The sequence below is a fragment of the Leptodactylus fuscus genome, chromosome 1 (genome assembly GCF_031893055.1).
Source record: "Leptodactylus fuscus isolate aLepFus1 chromosome 1, aLepFus1.hap2, whole genome shotgun sequence".
Classification (NCBI taxonomy): Eukaryota; Metazoa; Chordata; class Amphibia; order Anura; family Leptodactylidae; genus Leptodactylus; species Leptodactylus fuscus.
Genome location: NC_134265.1, coordinates 108,588 through 134,199, shown reverse-complemented (window position 1 = coordinate 134,199; position 25,612 = coordinate 108,588). Strand labels below are relative to the sequence as shown.

Sequence of the window (25,612 nt, the reverse complement as noted above, 5' to 3'; positions counted from 1 at the left end):
AACAGATAGTAATAGATTGTATTCCCCTGTCCTACAGTCGGCCTCTCCTCTCCTGACATGGCTGATAACAGATAGTAATAGATTGTATTCCTCTGTCCTACAGTCGGCCTCTCCTCTCCTGACATGGCTGATAACAGATAGTAATAGATTGTATTCCTCTGTCCTACAGTCGGCCTCTCCTCTCCTGACATGGCTGATAACAGATAGTAATAGATTGTATTCCTCTGTCCTACAGTCGGCCTCTCCCCTCCTGACATGGCTGATAACAGATAGTAATAGATTGTATTCTCCTGTCCTACAGTCGGCCTCTCCTCTCTTGACATGGCTGATAACAGATAGTAATAGATTGTATTCTCCTGTCCTACAGTCGGCCTCTCCTCTCCTGACATGGCTGATAACAGATAGTAATAGATTGTATTCCCCTGTCCTACAGTCGGCCTCTCCTCTCCTGACATGGCTGATAACAGATAGTAATAGATTGTATTCCCCTGTCCTACAGTCGGCCTCTCCTCTCCTGACATGGCTGATAACAGATAGTAATAGATTGTATTCCCCTGTCCTACAGTTGGCCTCTCCTCTCCTGACATGGCTGATAACAGATAGTAATAGATTGTATTCCCCTGTCCTACAGTCGGCCTCTCCTCTCCTGACATGGCTGATAACAGATAGTAATAGATTGTATTCTCCTGTCCTACAGTCGGCCTCTCCTGACATGGCTGATAACAGATAGTAATAGATTGTATTCCCCTGTCCTACAGTCGGCCTCTCCTTTCCTGACATGGCTGATAACAGATAGTAATAGATTGTATTCCCCTGTCCTACAGTTGGCCTCTCCTGACATGGCTGATAACAGATAGTAATAGATTGTATTCCCCTGTCCTACAGTCGGCCTCTCCTCTCCTGACATGGCTGATAACAGATAGTAATAGATTGTATTCTCCTGTCCTACAGTCGGCCTCTCCTTTCCTGACATGGCTGATAACAGATAGTAATAGATTGTATTCTCCTGTCCTACAGTCGGCCTCTCCCCTCCTGACATGGCTGATAACAGATAGTAATAGATTGTATTCCCCTGTCCTACAGTCGGCCTCTCCTCTCCTGACATGGCTGATAACAGGTAGTAATAGATTGTATTCTCCTGTCCTACAGTCGGCCTCTCCTCTCCTGACATGGCTGATAACAGATAGTAATAGATTGTATTCCCCTGTCCTACAGTCGGCCTCTCCTGACATGGCTGATAACAGATAGTAATAGATTGTATTCCCCTGTCCTACAGTCGGCCTCTCCTCTCCTGACATGGCTGATAACAGATAGTAATAGATTGTATTCCCCTGTCCTACAGTCGGCCTCTCCTCTCCTGACATGGCTGATAACAGATAGTAATAGATTGTATTCCCCTGTCCTACAGTCGGCCTCTCCTCTCCTGACATGGCTGATAACAGATAGTAATAGATTGTATTCCCCTGTCCTACAGTCAGCCTCTCCTCTCCTGACATGGCTGATAACAGATAGTAATAGATTGTATCCTCCTATAGACACTTCTTCTCCTCCTCCCTATATTTGGGTGGCGCTCTCCTCTCCTCCCCTCCCCCCGTAATCAGTCTGTACTATATAATGAGCAGTTTCTATACCTGAGTTATTACAGTCAACAGAGAAATGGGGGGGATGGGGCACAATCAGGATGGCGAGGGGAGGGGCAAGTCCTCTATGGGGGCAGAATAAAGCTGGTGACAGATACTCAGCTCAATAACAGACTGTACCTTACCATAGAGAGGTGCAAAATAGTCCTCATTGCCCCCTCCAGACTCCTCTGTTCCTCTCCAGACTCCGCTGTCCTCCTCTAGACTCCTCTGTCCCCTCCAGACTCCTCTGTCCCCTCCAGACTACTCTGTCCTCCTCCAGACTCCTCTGTCCCTCTTCAGATTCATTTGTCCTCCTCCAGACTCCTCTGTCCTCCTCCAGACTCCTCTGTCCTCCACTTAACTCTGCTGTCCTCCTCCAGACTCCTGTGTCCTCCTCCAGACTCCTCTGTTCCTCTCCAGACTCCGCTGTCCTCCTCCAGACTCCTCTGTCCTCCTCCAGACTCCTCTGTTCCTCTCCAGACTCCGCTGTCCTCCTCCAGACTCCTCTGTCCCCTCCAGACTCCTCTGTCCTCCTCCAGATTCCTCTGTCCTCCAGACTCCTCTGTCCTCCTTCAGACCCCTCTGTCCTCCTCCAGACTCCTCTGTCCCTCTCCAGATTCATTTGTCCTCGGACTCCTCTGTCCTCCTCCAGACTCCTCTGATCCCTCTAGACTCCTCTGTCCTCCTCCAGACCCCTCTGTCCTCCTCCAGACTCCTCTGTCCCTCTCCAGATTTATTTGTCCTCCTCCAGACTCCTCTGTCCTCTACTAGACTCCTCTGTCCTCCTCCAGACTCCTCTGTCCTCCTCCAGACTCCTCTGTCCTCCTCCAGACTCCTCTGTCCCTCTCCAGATTTATTTGTCCTCCTCCAGACTCCTCTGTCCCTCTCCAGATTCATTTATCATCCTCCAGACTCCTCTGTCCTCCTCCAGACTCCTCTGTCCTCCCGCTAAACTCCGCTGTCCTCCTCCAGACCCCTCTGTCCCTCTCCAGATTCATTTGCCCTACTCCAGACTCCTCTGTCCCCCTCCAGATTCCTTTGTCCTCCTCCAGACCACTCTGCCCCTCTCTAGACTTCTCTTTCCCTCGAGATATCCTCAGAACCTATGCTAGATGTGACAGTATCCGCTGCTGTGCGGTGACCTCATGGTGAGGCCTCTGTAGATGTCTCGAAAGCTCTTATAATACATAAGATTTATTATAAACAGAAGCAGCCAACTAGATTCCTTGATTCCTGAGAAGATCTTGCCCTGACGGATCCCATCACTTCTCGGGTTTATCGTCCGGTTCTCGGACCAGAGACAGTAACTTGTCTAGCTTGGCCACTTCCACCTCTGGTCCTTTGGGAACTTCCTGCCCCTTCTTCTCCTGAAACATAAAAATATGAGAAATTGATGAGGTAATAAAGATCCCAGGAGATCCCAATCCAAATGATTCACACCAACCGGTGGTCAGAGGATCTACAGGTGATCAGAGGTCCTACAGGTGATCAGAGGTCCTACAGGTGATCAGAGGTCTTACAGGTGATCAGATGACCTACAGGTGGTCAGAGGTCCTATAGGTGGTCAGAGGTACTACTGGTGGACAGAGGTACTACTGGTGGACTGAGGACAAACAGGTGGTCAGAGGATCTACAGGTGATCAGAGGTTCTACAGGTGATCAGAGGTCTTACAGGTGGTCAGAGGTACTACTGGTGGACAGAGAACAGACAGGTGGTCAGAGGTCCTAAAGGTGGTCAGAGGTGCTACAAATGATCAGAAGTCAGACAGGTGATCAGAAGATCTACAAGTGATCAGAGGACCGACAAGTGGTCACAGAATCTACAGATCGTCAGAGGTCCTACAAGTGGTCAGAAGTCAGAAAGGTGATCAGAGGACAAACAGGTGGACAGAGGACAGACAGGTGGTCAGAGGATCTACAGGTGATCAGAGGTCCTACAAGTGGTCAGAAGTCAGAAAGGTGATCAGAGGACAAACAGGTGGGCAGAGGACAGACAGGTGGGCAGAGGATCTACAGGTGATCAGAGGTCCTACAAGTGGTCAGAAGTCAGAAAGGTGATCAGAGGACAAACAGGTGGGCAGAGGATCTACAGGTGGTCAGAGGTCCTACAAGTGGTCAGAAGTCAGAAAGGTGATCAGAGGACAAAGAGGTGGACAGAGGACAGACAGGTGGTCAGAGGATCTACAGGTGATCAGAGGTCCTACAAGTGGTCAGAAGTCAGAAAGGTGATCAGAGGACAAACAGGTGATCAGAGGACAAACAGGTGGGCAGAGAATCTACAGGTGGTCAGAGGCCCGACACATGGTCAAAGAATCTACAGATGGTCAGAGTGATAGTGATAGATCTAATGGATAATATATCCTACATGATCCTGTATAGAAAGAGGGTGAGCCAAAAGTACTGCAGACCAACACTGTGAGCGCAGCTCTGGAGTATAATATAGGATAAGTAATGTAATGTATGTACACAGTGACTGTACCAGCAGAATAGTGAGCGCAGCTCTGGAGTATAATACAGGATAAGTAATGTAATGTATGTACATAGTGACTGTACCAGCAGAATAGTGAGCGCAGCTCTGGAGTATAATACAGGATAAGTAATGTAATGTATGTACATAGTGACTGTACCAGCAGAATAGTGAGCGCAGCTCTGGAGTATAATACAGGATAAGTAATGTAATGTACGTACACAGTGACTGCACCAGCAGAATAGTGAGCGCAGCTCTGGAGTATAATACAGGATAAGTAATGTAATGTATGTACACAGTGACTGCTCAGCAGAATAGTGAGTGCAGCTCTGGAGTATAGTACCGGATAAGTAATGTAATGTATGTACACAGTGACTGTACCAGCAGAATAGTGAGCGCAGCTCTGGAGTATAATACAGGATAAGTAATGTAATGTATGTACACAGTGACTGTACCAGCAGAATAGTGAGTGCAGCTCTGGAGTATAATACAGGATAAGTAATGTAATGTATGTACACAGTGACTGTACCAGCAGAATAGTGAGCGCAGCTCTGGAGTATAATACAGGATAAGTAATGTAATGTATGTACACAGTGACTGCTCAGCAGAATAGTGAGTGCAGCTCTGGAGTATAGTACCGGATAAGTAATGTAATGTATGTACACAGTGACTGTACCAGCAGAATAGTGAGCGCAGCTCTGGAGTATAATACAGGATAAGTAATGTAATGTATGTACACAGTGACTGTACCAGCAGAATAGTGAGCGCAGCTCTGGAGTATAATACAGGATAAGTAATGTAATGTATGTACACAGTGACTGCACCAGCAGAATAGTGAGCGCAGCTCTGGAGTATAATACAGGATAAGTAATGTAATGTATGTACACAGTGACTGCACCAGCAGAATAGTGAGCGCAGCTCTGGAGTATAATACAGGATAAGTAATGTAATGTATGTACACAGTGACTGTACCAGCAGAATAGTGAGTGCAGCTCTGGAGTATAGTACCGGATAAGTAATGTAATGTATGTACACAGTGACTGTACCAGCAGAATAGTGAGCGCAGCTCTGGAGTATAATACAGGATAAGTAATGTAATGTATGTACACAGTGACTGTACCAGCAGAATAGTGAGTGCAGCTCTGGAGTATAATACAGGATAAGTAATGTAATGTATGTACACAGTGACTGTACCAGCAGAATAGTGAGCGCAGCTCTGGAGTATAATACAGGATAAGTAATGTAATGTATGTACACAGCGACTGTACCAGCAGAATAGTGAGTGCAGCTCTGGAGTATAATACAGGATAAGTAATGTAATATATGTAAACAGTGACTGCACCAGCAGAATAGTGAGCGCAGCTCTGGAGTATAATACAGGATAAGTAATGTAATATATGTACACAGTGACTGTACCAGCAGAATAGTGAGCGCAGCTCTGGAGTATAATACAGGATAAGTAATGTAATGTATGTACATAGTGACTGTACCAGCAGAATAGTGAGCGCAGCTCTGGAGTATAATACAGGATAAGTAATGTAATGTATGTACACAGTGACTGCTCAGCAGAATAGTGAGTGCAGCTCTGGAGTATAATACAGGATAAGTAATGTAATGTATGTACACAGTGACTGCACCAGCAGAATAGTGAGCGCAGCTCTGGAGTATAATACAGGATAAGTAATGTAATGTATGTACACAGTGACTGTACCAGCAGAATAGTGAGCGCAGCTCTGGAGTATAATCCAGGATAAGTAATGTAATGTATGTACACAGTGACTGTACCAGCAGAATAGTGAGTGCAGCTCTGGGGTATAATACAGGATAAGTAATGTAATGTATGTACACAGTGACTGTACCAGCAGAATAGTGAGCGCAGCTCTGGAGTATAATACAGGATAAGTAATGTAATATATGTACACAGTGACTGTACCAGCAGAATAGTGAGCGCAGCTCTGGAGTATAATACAGGATAAGTAATGTATGTACACAGCGACTGTACCAGCAGAATAGTGAGCGCAGCTCTGGAGTATAATACAGGATAAGTAATGTAATGTATGTACACATTGACTGCACCAGCAGAATAGTGAGCGCAGCTCTGGGGTATAATACAGGATAAGTAATGTAATGTATGTACACAGTGACTGTACCAGCAGAATAGTGAGCGCAGCTCTGGAGTATAATACAGGATAACTAATGTAATGTATGTACACAGTGACTGCACCAGCAGAATAGTGAGCGCAGCTCTGCAGTATAATACAGTATAAGTAATGTAATGTATGTACACAGTGACTGCACCAGCAGAATAGTGAGCGCAGCTCTGGAGTATAATACAGGATAAGTAATGTAATGTATGTACACAGTGACTGCACCAGCAGAATAGTAAGCGCAGCTCCGGAGTATAATACAGGATAAGTAATGTAATGTATGTACACAGTGACTGTACCAGCAGAATAGTGAGCGCAGCTCTGTAGTATAATACAGGATAAGTAATGTAATGTATGTACACAGTGACTGTACCAGCAGAATAGTGAGCGCAGCTCTGGAGTATAATACAGGATAAGTAATGTAATGTATGTACACAGTGACTGCACCAGCAGAATAGTGAGCGCAGCTCTGGAGGATAATACAGGATAAGTAATGTATGTACACAGTGACTGTACCAGCAGAATAGTGAGCGCAGCTCTGGAGTATAATACAGGATAAGTAATGTAATGTATGTACACAGTGACTGCACCAGCAGAATAGTGAGTGCAGCTCTGGAGTATAATACAGGATAAGTAATGTAATGTATGTACACAGTGACTGCACCAGCAGAATAGTGAGCGCAGCTCTGGAGTATAATACAGGATAAGTAATGTAATGTATGTACACAGTGACTGCACCAGCAGAATAGTGAGTGCAGCTTTGGAGTATAATACAGGATAAGTAATGTAATGTATGTACACAGTGACTGCACCAGCAGAATAGTGAGCGCAGCTCTGGAGTATAATACAGGATAAGTAATGTAATGTATGTATACAGTGACTGCACCAGCAGAATAGTGAGCGCAGCTCTGGAGGATAATACAGGATAAGTAATGTAATGTATGTACACAGTGACTGTACCAGCAGAATAGTGAGCGCAGCTCTGGAGTATAATACAGGATAAGTAATGTATGTACACAGCGACTGTACCAGCAGAATAGTGAGCGCAGCTCTGGAGTATAATACAGGATAAGTAATGTAATGTATGTATACAGTGACTGCACCAGCAGAATAGTGAGCGCAGCTCTGGAGTATAATACAGGATAAGTAATGTAATGTATGTACACAGTGACTGTACCAGCAGAATAGTGAGCGCAGCTCTGGAGTATAATACAGGATAAGTAATGTAATGTATGTACACAGTGACTGTACCAGCAGAATAGTGAGCGCAGCTCTGGAGTATAATACAGATATAATGTCCCTTTTATACACAATCTGCAGTTTATATCACATTGTCTCAGTTTCGGGGTCACTATTGGGCTCTCTGAGGACGTCGCTCTGGTTTCGGCTGCTAACATTTACTCCTTTGTACATCATGTCTATTAACCCCTTAGTGTCCGGACAGTCTTGAAGATGTAAGTGACATTTCCCGGACACATTTGGACTGGTGACTCGGGGGCTGTAGGGATCGGTCAGGGATTCTTCTTGAGCTCCTCAGTATGATGGGAAATCCTAAGACATATAGTCAGCACTGAGGTTGCAGGTGTCGGGGTCTGTATATAGATGTGTACGGTGTACAGCGCTATGGAATAGGTTGTAGTGATGGTTCCTATAGCATTAGACAGTGGGGGTCATTATGTAACAGCTTCTCTCTATCTGGGACAGTCTGACCTCTCTCCATACAGGCAGAGATTACGTGCAGTGCGGCGGATGCATTTAGCGGGTGTATATGTAGGTCATACATTGAGACGAGCTCTAATGGACGCTTTCCTTCACAATGAAGACATCATGGGGTCGGGATAAAAGCCTCATTAATCATCCCGCTCCGGAGGGCTGAGCTGGTGCATTTGGCTTATAATAACACATCGCCCTGGGGTGAGCGGCCTCACAAGACTAGTGATGTGCAGCCCGAGACACCCGGAGCGCCCCCACCAGGGACAGGAGTAATCCAGGGCCGCAGCTCAGGAAGTAGCACTCAGGGGGGTAAGAGTCCTAATGCTGGGGGTAGTAGTGCTCATGTACGGTGTGTAGAGGTGCACCAGGCACAGGGGTAGTAGTGCTCATGTATAGACCTGCACCAGGCACAGGGGTAGTAGTGCTCATGTACGGTGTGTAGAGGTGCACCAGGCACAGGGGTAGTAGTGCTCATGTACGGTGTGTAGAGGTGCACCAGGCACAGGGGTAGTAGTGCTCATGTATGGTGTGTAGACCTGCACCAGGCACAGGGGTAGTAGTGCTCATGTATGGTGTGTAGACCTGCACCAGGCACAGGGGTAGTAGTTATCATGTATGGTGTGTAGACCTGCACCAGGCACAGGGGTAGTAGTGCTCATGTATGGTGTGTAGACCTGCACCAGGCACAGGAGTAGTAGTGCTCATGTATGGTGTGTAGCCCTGCACCAGGCACAGGAGTAGTAGTGCTCATGTATGGTGTGTAGACCTGCACCAGGCACAGGGGTAGTAGTGCTCATGTACGGTGTGTAGAGGTGCACCAGGCACAGGGGTAGTAGTGCTCATGTACGGTGTGTAGACCTGCACCAGGCACAGGGGTAGTAGTGCTCATGTACGGTGTGTAGAGGTGCACCAGGCACAGGGGTAGTAGTTATCATGTATGGTGTGTAGACCTGCACCAGGCACAGGGGTAGTAGTGCTCATGTTTGGTGTGTAGAGGTGCACCAGGCACAGGAGTAGTAGTGCTCATGTTTGGTGTGTAGGCCTGCACCAGGCACAGGGGTAGTAGTGCTCATGTACGGTGTGTAGACCTGCACCAGGCACAGGGGTAGTAGTGCTCATGTACGGTGTGTAGACCTGCACCAGGCACAGGGGTAGTAGTGCTCATGTATGGTGTGTAGAGGTGCACCAGGCACAGGGGTAGTAGTTATCATGTATGGTGTGTAGACCTGCACCAGGCACAGGGGTAGTAGTGCTCATGTTTGGTGTGTAGACCTGCACCAGGCACAGGGGTAGTAGTGCTCATGTATGGTGTGTAGAGGTGCACCAGGCACAGGGGTAGTAGTGCTCATGTTTGGTGTGTAGACCTGCACCAGGCACAGGGGTAGTAGTGCTCATGTTTGGTGTGTAGACCTGCACCAGGCACAGGGGTAGTAGTTATCATGTATGGTGTGCAGAGCTGCACCAGGCACAGGGGTAGTAGTGCTCATGTTTGGTGTGTAGAGGTGCACCAGGCACAGGGGTAGTAGTGCTCATGTACGGTGTGTAGAGGTGCACCAGGCACAGGGGTAGTAGTGCTCATGTATGGTGTGTAGACCTGCACCAGGCACAGGGGTAGTAGTGCTCATGTATGGTGTGTAGACCTGCACCAGGCACAGGGGTAGTAGTTATCATGTATGGTGTGTAGACCTGCACCAGGCACAGGGGTAGTAGTGCTCATGTATGGTGTGTAGACCTGCACCAGGCACAGGAGTAGTAGTGCTCATGTATGGTGTGTAGCCCTGCACCAGGCACAGGAGTAGTAGTGCTCATGTATGGTGTGTAGACCTGCACCAGGCACAGGGGTAGTAGTGCTCATGTACGGTGTGTAGAGGTGCACCAGGCACAGGGGTAGTAGTGCTCATGTACGGTGTGTAGACCTGCACCAGGCACAGGGGTAGTAGTGCTCATGTACGGTGTGTAGAGGTGCACCAGGCACAGGGGTAGTAGTTATCATGTATGGTGTGTAGACCTGCACCAGGCACAGGGGTAGTAGTGCTCATGTTTGGTGTGTAGAGGTGCACCAGGCACAGGAGTAGTAGTGCTCATGTTTGGTGTGTAGGCCTGCACCAGGCACAGGGGTAGTAGTGCTCATGTACGGTGTGTAGACCTGCACCAGGCACAGGGGTAGTAGTGCTCATGTACGGTGTGTAGACCTGCACCAGGCACAGGGGTAGTAGTGCTCATGTACGGTGTGTAGACCTGCACCAGGCACAGGGGTAGTAGTGCTCATGTATGGTGTGTAGAGGTGCACCAGGCACAGGGGTAGTAGTTATCATGTATGGTGTGTAGACCTGCACCAGGCACAGGGGTAGTAGTGCTCATGTTTGGTGTGTAGACCTGCACCAGGCACAGGGGTAGTAGTGCTCATGTATGGTGTGTAGAGGTGCACCAGGCACAGGGGTAGTAGTGCTCATGTTTGGTGTGTAGACCTGCACCAGGCACAGGGGTAGTAGTGCTCATGTTTGGTGTGTAGACCTGCACCAGGCACAGGGGTAGTAGTGCTCATGTATGGTGTGTAGAGGTGCACCAGGCACAGGGGTAGTAGTGCTCATGTTTGGTGTGTAGACCTGCACCAGGCACAGGGGTAGTAGTGCTCATGTTTGGTGTGTAGACCTGCACCAGGCACAGGGGTAGTAGTGCTCATGTACGGTGTGTAGACCTGCACCAGGCACAGGGGTAGTAGTGCTCATGTTTGGTGTGTAGACCTGCACCAGGCACAGGGGTAGTAGTCCTATTGATGATAATGGAGTTGCTTCCCCCCCCACACATGGGATATATCGATGGCTCCTAATACTCTGACTAATGGGTTCCCATAAAGGGTCAGTGCAGGGTTACATATCTCGTAAGGATAGTTTCGGTAAGGAGCGGGGTTGTCACCTTGTCCCCTGGTGAGGGGCAGTATTATGTTAGTGGTCACTTGTTACGAGTCGGCCGATGCGTTCATGGACTGTGAAGGACCATAGAGGAATCCTGGCATGGCTGCAGGTCCTGACCACAGATCCCGGTGCAGTGTCCGGTGTCAGGACAAATCCTTGTGCATGTATACAGCTGTATACAGGAGCTGCTCTGTCTGCCGGTATCACAGATGCCCCGCTGCACCCGGATGATTCACTGATCCAATTAGCGGTGCCCTCCTATGTGGCGCGGTACGACACGGGGACAATTATCCTGATAAGAGCGGCGGCGTGCAGGACGCACAATATTATTACACCATTCATTCCCAGGAATGGCGACAGGTTCTGCAGCAGTGTGCACATGACAAGAGCGGCGGAGCGGGCAGCCACGTCCTGACATAATGGGCACAATGTACATTCAGTGCAGACAAAGGCCCCGCCGCGCCCCTCCGCCCCCGCCCCTCCATCTTTCCTCTGTGATAGTGAAGACGTTGCGCTTTGCATTGATGCTACAAATAGCGCCATTCATCAGACAGGGCCGCATTAACGCCTTTCATCTGATACCCTGCAGAGGACGGCGGCAACAAGCCAGCACATCTGGGCACGGTTATTAAAGGGATATGCAGGGGATTGTGAGGAAGGGTCCTGCTGCAGCATCATCTGGGCCCTGGAGACTGAGGGGCCCCTCTACCAGATACCAGGGAGACCCTACAATGACCTGCACCGGGCCGAGGTCACTGAAGATCCACAAAGTGCAAAAGCAACAGCACAAAGAGGCGGCCGAGCCCAGCGGGTGTGCGGAGGAGCAACAGAGGCCCGTCTGCGGCTGTACAGGGGCCACATAGTGCCCAGACCAGGGACACTGGTAAAAAGCACCAAGAAGAGGACGCTAGAGCTACAAATAGGGGGAACAACTGGATATTATCTGCCATGGCCGGGGACAGGAGGGACATACAGAGGGATCAGATCTGTGACAGGAAGGACATATAGAGGAATCAGATCAGTGACAGGAGGGACATACAGAGGGATCAGATCTGTGACAGGAGGGACATACAGAGGGATCAGATCTGTGACAGGAGGGACATATAGAGGGATCAGATCAGTGACAAGAGGGACATATAGAGGAATCAGATCAGTGACAGGAGGGACATACAGAGGGATCAGATCTGTGACAGGAGGGACATACAGAGGGATCAGATCTGTGACAGGAGGGACATATAGAGGGATCAGATCTGTGACAGGAGGGACATATAGAGGGATCAGATCAGTGACAAGAGGGACATATAGAGGAATCAGATCAGTGACAGGAGGGACATACAGAGGGATCAGATCTGTGACAGGAGGGACATACAGAGGGATCAGATCTGTGACAGGAGGGACATACAGAGGGATCAGATCAGTGACAGGAGGGACATATAGAGGGATCAGATCAGTGACAGGAGGGACATATAGAGGGGACAGATCAGTGACAGGAGGGACATATAGAGGGGTCAGATCAGTGACAGGAGGGACATATAGAGGGATCAGATCAGTGACAGGAGGGACATATAGAGGGATCAGATCTGTAACAGGAGGGACATACAGAGGGATCAGATCTGTGACAGGAGGGACATACAGAGGGATCAGATCAGTGACAGGAGGGACATATAGAGGGATCAGATCAGTGACAGGAGGGACATACAGAGGGATCAGATCTGTGACAGGAGGGACATACAGAGGGATCAGATCAGTGACAGGAGGGACATACAGAGGGATTAGATCAGTGACAGGAGGGACATATAGAGGGATCAGATCAGTGACAGGAGGGACATATAGAGGGGACAGATCTGTGACAGGAGGGACATATAGAGGGATGAGACCTGTGACAGGAGGGACATATAGAGGGGACAGATCAGTGACAGGAGGGACATATAGAGAGATCAGATCAGTGACAGGAGGGACATACAGAGGGATCAGATCAGTGACAGGAGGGACATATAGAGGGATCAGATCAGTGACAGGAGGGACATATAGAGGGGACAGACCTGTGACAGGAGGGACATACAGAGGGGACAGATCAGTGACAGGAGGGACATATAGAGGGATCAGATCAGTGACAGGAGGGACATATAGAGGGATCAGATCTGTGACAGGAGGGACATACAGAGGGATCAGATCTGTGACAGGAGGGACATATAGAGGGATCAGATCTGTGACAGGAGGGACATATAGAGGGGACAGATCAGTGACAGGAGGGACATATAGAGGGGTCAGGTCTGTGACAGGAGGGACATATAGAGGGATCAGATCTGTGACAGGAGGGACATATAGAGGGATCAGATCTGTGACAGGAGGGACATATAGAGGGATCAGATCTGTGACAGGAGGGACATATAGAGGGGACAGATCAGTGACAGGAGGGACATATAGAGGGATCAGATCTGTGACAGGAGGGACATATAGAGGGATCAGATCAGTGACAGGAGGGACATATAGAGGGATCAGATCTGTGACAGGAGGGACATATAGAGGGATCAGATCAGTGACAGGAGGGACATATAGAGGGGACAGATCTGTGACAGGAGGGACATATAGAGGGATCAGATCTGTGACAGGAGGGACATATAGAGGGATCAGATCTGTGACAGGAGGGACATAGAGATGAAATTCCTTCCATGCCTATTCTTTATACTTCTGCAGATTCTGGGGAGGTGGGGCGTTGTCTGAGCCCATGGACCACCCCGGCCCCCCATTCTGCCCCATGTCAGTGATGAGGAGACTTTCAGCTTTATAATGTTCAGACATCGGACATAATGAGTGACATCACTCCATAGATAGTGACATCATTCTGATAGGTAGTGACATCACCCCACAGATAATGACATCAGCAGTCCCTTTGTCTCTGGAGATGACCGGTGGATGTGACCTGTGACCTCCGGTTATGGTCTGGGGGTGTGAGGAGCCACTTTCAGCAGTTTACCTGATGGCGGTGCAGTGGGGGAGGGGCGGTGACAGCCTGGCTACCATATGGCCGCTCTGGCCACTTTCCCAAGTGGAGATTTCACTTGTTTTCTGGATCAGCTGCCAAACTACAACCTGCAGGATCGCCCCTCACCCCGGAGTTCCCATTAACGTGGAATAGCCCGCGGTGCGGCAGCGCTGACGTGTGAACACGATGAATACGAGGCGTGCGGCGGTCCTGGGAGAGCTGCCATGTCCTGGGGGGGTCAGTCAATAAGGGGAAGGGTCCAGCAGGGAAATAATGGAAGAGTAAGGGCGAGGAGTAATCCTCCGAAAATAGAAGCAACGGACACACGAGGGTTAATAACACTGCCTGCTACCCAGCCCCCGACCACTACTACCCCCAACATCTACACGAGAGGATACGCCATATCTCTAGGACAGGCGTAGTCCCTCCTGTCACTGATCTGTCCCCTCTATATGTCCCTCCTGTCACTGATCTGATCCCTCTATATGTCCCTCCTGTCACTGATCTGTCCCCTCTATATGTCCCTCCTGTCACTGATCTGTCCCCTCTATATGTCCCTCCTGTCACTGATCTGATCCCTCTATATGTCCCTCCTGTCACTGATCTGTCCCCTCTATATGTCCCTCCTGTCACTGATCTGATCCCTCTATATGTCCCTCCTGTCACTGATCTGATCCCTCTATATGTCCCTCCTGTCACAGATCTGTCCCCTCTATATGTCCCTCCTGTCACTGATCTGTCCCCTCTATATGTCCCTCCTGTCACTGATCTGATCCCTCTATATGTCCCTCCTGTCACTGATCTGATCCCTCTATATGTCCCTCCTGTCACTGATCTGTCCCCTCTATATGTCCCTCCTGTCACTGATCTGATCCCTCTATATGTCCCTCCTGTCACTGATCTGTCCCCTCTATATGTCCCTCCTGTCACAGATCTGATCCCTCTGTATGTCCCTCCTGTCACAGATCTGATCCCTCTATATGTCCCTCCTGTCACTGATCTGTCCCCTCTATATGTCCCTCCTGTCACTGATCTGTCCCCTCTGTATGTCCCTCCAGTCACAGATCTGTCCCCTCTATATGTCCCTCCTGTCACTGATCTGATCCCTCTATATGTCCCTCCTGTCACAGATCTGATCCCTCTGTATGTCCCTCCAGTCACAGATCTGTCCCCTCTATATGTCCCTCCTGTCACAGATCTGTCCCCTCTATATGTCCCTCCTGTCACAGATCTGATCCCTCTATATGTCCCTCCTGTCACAGATCTGATCCCTCTATATGTCCCTCCTGTCACTGATCTGTCCCCTCTGTATGTCCCTCCTGTCACTGATCTGTCCCCTCTATATGTCCCTCCTGTCACTGATCTGATCCCTCTATATGTCCCTCCTGTCACAGATCTGATCCCTCTATATGTCCCTCCTGTCACTGATCTAATCCCTCTATATGTCCCTCCTGTCACTGATCTGATCCCTCTATATGTCCCTCCTGTCACAGATCTGATCCCTCTGTATGTCCCTCCAGTCACAGATCTGTCCCCTCTATATGTCCCTCCAGTCACAGATCTGATCCCTCTGTATGTCCCTCCTGTCACTGATCTGATCCCTCTATATGTCCCTCCTGTCACTGATCTGTCCCCTCTATATGTCCCGCCTGTCACAGACCTGACCCCTCTATATGTCCCTCCTGTCACTGATCTGATCCCTCTGTATGTCCCTCCTGTCACTGATCTGTCCCCTCTATATGTCCCTCCTGTCACAGACCTGTCCCCTCTATATGTCCCTCCTGTCACTGATCTAATCCCTCTATATGTCCCTCCTGTCACAGACCTGACCCCTCTATATGTCCCTCCTGTCACTGATCTGTCCCCTCTATATGTCCCTCCTGTCACTGATCTGTCCCCTCTATATGTCCCTCCTGTCACAGACCTGACCCCTCTATATGTCCCTCCTGTCACTGATCTAATCCCTCTATATGTCCCTCCTGTCACTGATCTGTCCCCTCTATATGTCCCTCCTGTCACTGATCTGATCCCTCTATATGTCCCTCCTGTCACTGATCTGTCCCCTCTATATGTCCCTCCTGTCACAGATCTGATCCCTCTGTATGTCCCTCCTGTCACTGATCTGTCCCCTCTGTATGTCCCTCCTGTCACTGATCTGTCCCCTCTATATGTCCCTCCTGTCACTGATCTGTCCCCTCTATATGTCCCTCCTGTCACTGATCTGTCCCCTCTATATGTCCCTCCTGTCACTGATCTGTCCCCTCTATATGTCCCTCCTGTCACTGATCTGTCCCCTCTATATGTCCCTCCTGTCACTGATCTGTCCCCTCTATATGTCCCTCCTGTCACTGATCTGTCCCCTCTATATGTCCCTCCTGTCACAGATCTGATCCCTCTATATGTCCCTCCTATCACAGACCTGACCCCTCTATATGTCCCTCCTGTCACAGACCTGACCCCTCTATATGTCCCTCCTGTCACTGATCTGTCCCATCTATATGTCCCTCCTGTCACAGACCTGACCCCTCTATATGTCCCTCCTGTCACAGACCTGACCCCTCTATATGTCCCTCCTGTCACAGACCTGACCCCTCTATATGTCCCTCCTGTCACTGATCTGATCCCTCTATATGTCCCTCCTGTCACTGATCTGTCCCCTCTATATGTCCCTCCTGTCACTGATCTGATCCCTCTATATGTCCCTCCTGTCACTGATCTGTCCCCTCTATATGTCCCTCCTGTCACTGATCTGATCCCTCTATATGTCCCTCCTGTCACTGATCTGTCCCCTCTATATGTCCCTCCTGTCACTGATCTGTCCCCTCTATATGTCCCTCCTGTCACTGATCTGTCCCCTCTGTATGTCCCTCCTGTCACTGATCTGTCCCCTCTGTATGTCCCTCCTGTCACTGATCTGTCCCCTCTATATGTCCCTCCTGTCACAGATCTGATCCCTCTATATGTCCCTCCAGTCACAGATCTGTCCCCTCTATATGTCCCTCCTGTCACTGATCTGTCCCCTCTGTATGTCCCTCCTGTCACTGATCTGTCCCCTCTGTATGTCCCTCCTGTCACTGATCTGTCCCCTCTATATGTCCCTCCTGTCACAGACCTGACCCCTCTATGTCCCTCCTGTCACAGACCTGACCCCTCTATATGTCCCTCCTGTCACTGATCTGATCCCTCTATATGTCCCTCCTGTCACTGATCTGATCCCTCTATATGTCCCTCCTGTCACTGATCTGATCCCTCTATATGTCCCTCCTGTCACTGATCTGATCCCTCTATATGTCCCTCCTGTCACTGATCTGTCCCCTCTATATGTCCCTCCTGTCACTGATCTGATCCCTCTGTATGTCCCTCCTGTCACTGATCTGATCCCTCTATATGTCCCTCCTGTCACTGATCTGTCCCCTCTATATGTCCCTCCTGTCACTAATCTGATCCCTCTATATGTCCCTCCTGTCACTGATCTGTCCCCTCTATATGTCCCTCCTGTCACTGATCTGTCCCCTCTATATGTCCCTCCTGTCACTGATCTGTCCCCTCTGTATGTCCCTCCTGTCACTGATCTGTCCCCTCTGTATGTCCCTCCTGTCACTGATCTGTCCCCTCTATATGTCCCTCCTGTCACAGATCTGATCCCTCTATATGTCCCTCCAGTCACAGATCTGTCCCCTCTATATGTCCCTCCTGTCACTGATCTGTCCCCTCTGTATGTCCCTCCTGTCACTGATCTGTCCCCTCTGTATGTCCCTCCTGTCACTGATCTGTCCCCTCTATATGTCCCTCCTGTCACAGACCTGACCCCTCTATGTCCCTCCTGTCACAGACCTGACCCCTCTATATGTCCCTCCTGTCACTGATCTGATCCCTCTATATGTCCCTCCTGTCACTGATCTGATCCCTCTATATGTCCCTCCTGTCACTGATCTGATCCCTCTATATGTCCCTCCTGTCACTGATCTGTCCCCTCTGTATGTCCCTCCTGTCACTGATCTGATCCCTCTGTATGTCCCTCCTGTCACTGATCTGATCCCTCTATATGTCCCTCCTGTCACTGATCTGACCCCTCTATATGTCCCTCCTGTCACAGATCTGATCCCTCTATATGTCCCTCCTGTCACTGATCTGATCCCTCTGTATGTCCCTCCTGTCACTGATCTGATCCCTCTATATGTCCCTCCTGTCACTGATCTGTCCCCTCTATATGTCCCTCCTGTCACTGATCTGTCCCTTATTTATAGAGGGTCAGGCTGTGGTTGATATACTGTATGTCAGTCTTCACTGAAGTCCTAGAATTCTATTCGCTGAGCAGAAGTCTCACACTGAACACAGTACTGGTTCTGTACTACAGGGGGCGCTGCAGAGCTTGGAGGTAATAATAGAGCATTAACCCTGTGATTGCCACCTGTGGAGACCCCATCACCCAGGGATTACCCAGAATCCTCCTCTTCTATATGAGTGTCTGTGGGGCTCGGGTTGTGAGGCCGCTCAGTCGCCTCCGATCCTGTTCTGTCTCCTGTACTGCCATTACTGTGCGGTTACGTAAGGGTTAATACAGAGCACGCAGGTGGAGGGGGCCGAGGTGTCACATCAGGGGTCAGTGTCCTCCAGGGCTACAGGCGCTGCAACTGATGGCGGTAGAGGAAGGGGGCGATAATGAGTGACATACACTGACCCTACAAAACGCAACGTGTGAATGAGACGTCTAAATACAATGCGGTATAGTGCCCCGCCTTATAGCCATAGCCCCGCCTTATAGTGCCAGCCATAGCCCCGCCTTATAGCGCCAGCCATAGCCCCGCCTTATAGTCATAGCCCCGCCTTATAGCGCCAGCCATAGCCCCGCCTTATAGCCATAGCCCCACCTTATAGTGCCAGCCATAGCCCCGCCTTATAGTGCCAGCCATAGCCCCGCCTTATAGCCATAGCCCCGCCTTATAGTGCCAGCCATAGCCCCGCCTTATAGCGCCAGCCATAGCCCCACCTTATAGTGCCAGCCATAGCCCCGCCTTATAGTGCCAGCCATAGCCCCGCCTTATAGTCATAGCCCCGCCTTATAGTGCCAGCCATAGCCCCGCCTTATAGCCATAGCCCCGCCTTATAGCCATAGCCCCGCCTTATAGTGCCAGCCATAGCCCCGCCTTATAGCGCCAGCCATAGCCCCGCCTTATAGCGCCAGCCATAGCCCCGCCTTATAGTCATAGCCCCGCCTTATTGTGCCAGCCATAGCCCCGCCTTATAGTGCCAGCCATAGCCCCGCCTTATAGTGCCAGCCATAGCCCCGCCTTATAGTGCCAGCCATAGCCCTGCCTTATAGTGCCAGCCATAGCCCCGCCTTATAGTGCCAGTCATAGCCCTGCCTTATAGCGCCAGCCATAGCCCCGCCTTATAGTGCCAGCCATAGCCCCGCCTTATAGTGCCAGCCATAGCCCCACCTTATAGTCATAGCCCCGCCTTATAGTGCCAGCCATAGCCCCGCCTTATAGCCATAGCCCCGCCTTATAGCCATAGCCCCGCCTTATAGTGCCAGCCATAGCCCCGCCTTATAGCGCCAGCCATAGCCCCGCCTTATAGTGCCAGCCATAGCCCCGCCTTATAGCGCCAGCCATAGCCCCGCCTTATAGTCATAGCCCCGCCTTATTGTGCCAGCCATAGCCCCGCCTTATAGTGCCAGCCATAGCCCCGCCTTATAGTGCCAGCCATAGCCCCGCCTTATAGTGCCAGCCATAGCCCTGCCTTATAGTGCCAGCCATAGCCCCGCCTTATAGTGCCAGACATAGCCCCGCCTTATAGCGCCAGCCATAGCCCTGCCTTATAGTGCCAGCCATAGCCCTGCCTTATAGTTCCAGCCATAGCCCTGCCTTATAGTGCCAGCCATAGCCCCGCCTTATAGTGCCAGCCATAGCCCTGCCTTATAGTGCCAGCCATAGCCCTGCCTTATAGTGCCAGCCATAGCCCTGCCTTATAGTGCCTGCCATAGCCCCGCCTTATAGTGCCAGCCATAGCCCTGCCTTATAGTGCCAGCCATAGCCCCGCCTTATAGTGCCAGACATAGCCCCGCCTTATAGTGCCAGCCATAGCCCCGCCTTATAGTGCCTGCCATAGCCCCGCCTTATAGTGCCAGCCATAGCCCTGCCTTATAGTGCCAGCCATAGCCCTGCCTTATAGTGCCAGCCATAGCCCCGCCTTATAGTGCCAGCCATAGCCCTGCCTTATAGTGCCAGCCATAGCCCTGCCTTATAGTGCCAGCCATAGCCCTGCCTTATAGTGCCAGCCATAGCCCTGCCTTATAGTGCCAGCCATAGCCCCGCCTTATAGTGCCAGCCATAGCCCCGCCTTATAGTGCCAATCACATGGATGCCGCCTCTGGCAGGGTCAGTTGTACTGGTCTGGAGCTTATTCTGAGTATCTTCATAGCCCCGCCCATTTGACTGTACATGGGGTAGTGAGGGGCATGGGTAGACCCCTAAACTATCCGTCCAGGAGAGGCGGGTGCAGCTGCTGATGTGCAGAGCTCACAGAGCATTGTCCAGACTGCATACAACTGTAACACACTATGTGAGACTGATACATTGTAACAAATCCCGGAGATTTTGCTGTATACATCGAGCTGTGCAGGGGTCAGTACACACCAGCAGTGCGCCGTATGCCGGAGCGGTCACATGACTGTGCGCCACGTTCAGGCCATAAGTGTTTACCAGAGACTTGTGAGGCCGGATTATAGAAATCCTGAGAAGCTCATTAGAGTCGTGCGGCGAGTGTTTTCCCCCGATAGCGCAATCTTGTCGTCACGCGGCGCTCTCAGTACGGTGCGGCGGCATTACATGAAGAGCGCACTCCAGGCGTAATGAGCTCCGCGCCGCACCACAAAGAGAGCGCCAGGAAAAGGTTAATAGAGAGCGCCAAACAATCACAGCAAACTAAACACAGACACGTTCAGCGGCCGCACCGGCCCCAAACGTCTGCAGCGCCCCCCACCGACCCTCATCTCTGCAGCGCCCCCACCGCCCCACATCTCTGCAGCGCCCCCCACCTGTCCCACCGCCCCACATCTCTGCAGCGCCCCCCACCTGTCCCACCGCCCCACATCTCTGCAACGCCCCCCACCGGCCCCAAATGTCTGCAGCGCCCCCCACCGCCCCTCATCTCTGCAGCGCCCCCCACCAGCCCCAAATGTCTGCAGCGCCTCCCACTGGCCCCGCATCTCTGCAGCGCCCCCCACCGCCCCACATCTCTGCAGCGCCCCCCACCGGCCCCAAATGTCTGCAGCGCCCCCCACCTGCCTCACATCTCTGCAGCGCCCCCCACCGCCCCACATCTCTGCAGCGCCCCCCACCGGCCCCAAACGTCTGCAGCGCCCCCCACCGCCTCGCATCTCTGCAGCGCCCCCCACCTGTCCCACCACCCCACATCTCTGCAGCGCCCCCCACCGGCCCCAAATGTCTGCAGCGACCCCCACCGCCCCTCATCTCTGCAGCGCCCCCCACCGGCCCCAAATGTCTGCAGCGCCTCCCACCTGCCTCACATCTCTGCAGCGCCCCCCACCGCCCCACATCTCTGCAGCGCCCCCCACCGGCCCCAAATGTCTGCAGCGCCCCCCACCGCCCCACATCTCTGCAGCGCCCCCCACCGGCCCCAAATGTCTGCAGCGCCCCCCACCTGCCTCACATCTCTGCAGCGCCCCCCACCGCCCCACATCTCTGCAGCGCCCCCCACCGGCCCCAAATGTCTGCAGCGCCCCCCACCTGCCTCACATCTCTGCAGCGCCCCCCACCGGCCCCAAATGTCTGCAGCGCCCCCCACCGGCCCCAAACGTCTGCAGCGCCCCCCACCGCCCCTCATCTCTGCAGCGCCCCCCACCGCCCCACATCTCTGCAGCGCCCCCCACCGGCCCCAAATGTCTGCAGCGCCCCCCACCTGCCTCACATCACTGCAGCGCCCCCCACCGCCCCACATCTCTGCAGCGCCCCCCACCGGCCCCAAATGTCTGCAGCGCCCCCCACCTGCCTCACATCTCTGCAGCGCCCCCCACCGGCCCCAAATGTCTGCAGCGCCCCCCACCAGCCCCAAACGTCTGCAGCGCCCCCCACCGCCCCTCATCTCTGCAGCGCCCCCCACCGGCCCCAAATGTCTGCAGCGCCCCCCACCGGCCCCAAACGTCTGCAGCGCCCCCCACCGCCCCTCATCTCTGCAGCGCCCCCCACCGCCCCACATCTCTGCAGCGCCCCCCACCGGCCCCAAATGTCTGCAGCGCCCCCCACCTGCCTCACATCTCTGCAGCGCCCCCCACCGCCCCACATCTCTGCAGCGCCCCCCACCGGCCCCAAATGTCTGCAGCGCCCCCCACCTGCCTCACATCTCTGCAGCGCCCCCCACCGGCCCCAAATGTCTGCAGCGCCCCCCACCAGCCCCAAACGTCTGCAGCGCCCCCCACCGCCCCTCATCTCTGCAGCGCCCCCCACCGCCCCACATCTCTGCAGCGCCCCCCACCGGCCCCAAATGTCTGCAGCGCCCCCCACCTGCCTCACATCTCTGCAGCGCCCCCCACCGCCCCACATCTCTGCAGCGCCCCCCACCGGCCTCAAATGTCTGCAGCGCCCCCCACCTGCCTCACATCTCTGCAGCGCCCCTCACCGGCCCCAAATGTCTGCAGCGCCCCCCACCTGCCTCACATCTCTGCAGCGCCCCCCACAAGTCTGCACCCCCCCCCACACTGGCCTGTAAATGGGACTGCAGTATAACCTATATAACGCAGGATGATGGCTGCAGCTCTGGCTGTGACTGGAGTATAACCTATATAACGCAGGATGATGGCTGCAGCTCTGGCTGTGACTGGAGTATAACATATATAACGCAGGATGATGGCTGCAGCTCTGGCTGTGACTGGAGTATAACCTATATAACGCAGGATGATGGCTGCAGCTCTGGCTGTGACTGGAGTATAACCTATATAACGCAGGATGATGGCTGCAGCTCTGGCTGTGACTGGAGTATAACCTATATAACGCAGGATGATGGCTGCAGCTCTGGCTGTGACTGGAGTATAACATATATAACGCAGGATGATGGCTGCAGCTCTGGCTGTGACTGGAGTATGGCACAGTCAGGTATCACCTGTTCCGTGTGTAATTGCTGCAGGAGCTGCGCTCAGTAATGAAGCAGGTGAAGTAACCTGTGATGACAGCGGCGCACACTGCGAGGTGTGAATGGCTCTCTATCTGCGTGGCCTCCAGGCCCTCGGAGTTAATAAACCCTTTACAGACAATTAGCCCAATGTGATTAAACATGGCGAGCAACATGGCGTCCATCAATCACTGGCGACCTGCGAGTCACCCCGAGGACAACAACAAGCACAAGCGATGACATCATCAGACACAGGCAGAATGTAAAGCAGCTGTAGTGACATCATCATCAGAGGAAGAAGACAACAACAAGAGTGTGACATCAGAGGACAGAATAGCAAAGAGACTGAAGATCCGGGCCCTGGAGAGTCAGGGGTTCTAGGTCCTGGGTAATAAGGGGTTCTAGGTCCTGGGTGATAAGGGGTTCTAGGTCCTGGGTGATAAGGGGTTCTAGGTCCTGGGTGATAAGGGGTTCTAGGTCCTGGGTGACAGGGGGTTCTAGGACCTGGGTAATAAGGGGTTCTAGGTCCTGGGTAATAAGGGGTTCTAGGTCCTGGTCAGTCACAGGTTCTAGATCCTAGAGAGTCAGAGTTTCTAGCTCCAGGAGAGACTGTGGTTCTGAAGTGCTAGCTTCTCTCTAGTAATGGAGTCTTAGAGGTTCTAGACCCTGAATTGTCCGTCCAGGTTTGGAGAGTCAGAAGCTCTAGACAGACCTGGTATATAGCTTGTGGTGCAGGGACCTTTGGTAGTGCCTGCTATTGCTGTAATCCCTTTCATCCCTCGGTCCTGGTGAGTCAGAGGTTCTAGGTCTTGAAGCATCAGGAGCTTTAGGTTCTAGGACATGATTTATAGGTAACTGGCTTCAGAAATGATTTTCAGTTACTTCTGTTTCTGGGAAAGCTGAGTGACAGCCAGTATAATAAGTAAAGCCTCCCCCACAGATCTAGTGCTATAACAACACAGGGGCAGGGTGCAACCATTCAGGACACCAGGAAAGCTGAGTGACACCCCCCTGTTCTCTGCAGGTACTGCCGATACCCGCTCCTGTACTGATGAGTAACTGTATATAGCGGGCTAGGACTTAGGAACTGTAATGATGGCCATAGCGGATGTCACCCAGCTTTCCCAGAATCAGAGCAGATCACATGATACAACTTTCTTGTTCTCACATTGATATCAATCTCTGCTGTCCTGATAGTTTGTTACAATGTGTCAGTCTGAATTCCAGTCTTATCTCACAGGATTGTCTAGACTGGATACAATAGTAACAAACCCTCAGCTGTGAGCAGTGTCAGTCTAGTTTACAGCAAGCAGAGATCTAGAAAGCCGTGGACCAGGATACAAAGATCTCTGTATACTGCTCCGTCATCCTGACTGCGGCAGGGAAGGGGTTAATGAATTCCCGCTCCGGCTCATTGTAAGTCTGCTCGGAGTGTTAATGAAGGAGAGATGGGCAGATACAAGGCGGCCGACCGAACCCGCGCAAAACAATACCGCGCTCATTTACACCGCCATCCCCTCTGCCGCCTGCTGTCCAGAGATAACGCGGCCGCACGGGACTCAAATTAAATCCTGTCCCAAGTATTCAAATATAAGGTGATTATCGGAGGAGGGGCGCGAAGAAAATCCGAAAGTGAGGAGAAGAATCTGAAGAGAAGAGGGGAGGAGGGAGCCATGGACTCCAGACAATGGGGTAAAGATAGCAGCAGAATAGTGAGCGCAGCTCTGGAGTATAATACAGGATAAGTAATGTAATGTATGTACACAGTGACTGTACCAGCAGAATAGTGAGCGCAGCTCTGGAGTATAATACAGGATAAGTAATGTAATGTATGTACACAGTGACTGTACCAGCAGAATAGTGAGCGCAGCTCTGGAGTATAATACAGGATAAGTAATGTAATGTATGTACACAGTGACTGTACCAGCAGAATAGTGAGCGCAGCTCTGGAGTATAATACAGGATAAGTAATGTAATGTATGTACACAGTGACTGTACCTGCAGAATAGTGAGTGCAGCTCTGGAGTATAATACAGGATAAGTAATGTAATGTATGTACACAGTGACTGCACCAGCAGAATAGTGAGCGCAGCTCTGGAGTATAATACAGGATAAGTAATGTAATGTATGTACACAGTGACTGTACCAGCAGAATAGTGAGCGCAGCTCTGGGGTATAATACAGGATAAGTAATGTAATGTATGTACACAGTGACTGTACCAGCAGAATAGTGAGCGCAGCTCCGGAGTATAATACAGGAGAAGTAATGTAATGTATGTACACAGTGACTGCACCAGCAGAATAGTGAGCGCAGCTCTGGAGTATAATACAGGATAAGTAATGTAATGTATGTACACAGTGACTGCACCAGCAGAATAGTGAGCGCAGCTCTGGAGTATAATACAGGATAAGTAATGTAATGTATGTACACAGTGACTGTACCAGCAGAATAGTGAGCGCAGCTCTGGAGTATAATACAGGATAAGTAATGTAATGTATGTACACAGTGACTGTACCAGCAGAATAGTGAGCGCAGCTCTGGAGTATAATACAGGATAAGTAATGTAATGTATGTACACAGTGACTGCACCAGCAGAATAGTGAGCGCAGCTCTGGAGTATAATACAGGATAA

At 51.4% G+C, this 25,612-nt stretch overlaps 1 protein-coding gene across 1 annotated transcript in view; it reads right to left on the bottom strand.

Moving 5' to 3' along the window:
• Nucleotides 1-2,838: 2,838 nt before the first annotated feature.
• Nucleotides 2,839-25,612, bottom strand: part of DNAI1 (dynein axonemal intermediate chain 1) — a 68,047-nt gene continuing 45,273 nt past the window's right edge. The window contains exon 15 of the mRNA XM_075262254.1: nt 2,839-2,989. Coding sequence (XP_075118355.1) covers nt 2,885-2,989 — 105 coding nt within the window. The 3' untranslated portion in view covers nt 2,839-2,884. The remainder of the gene's footprint in view (nt 2,990-25,612) is intronic.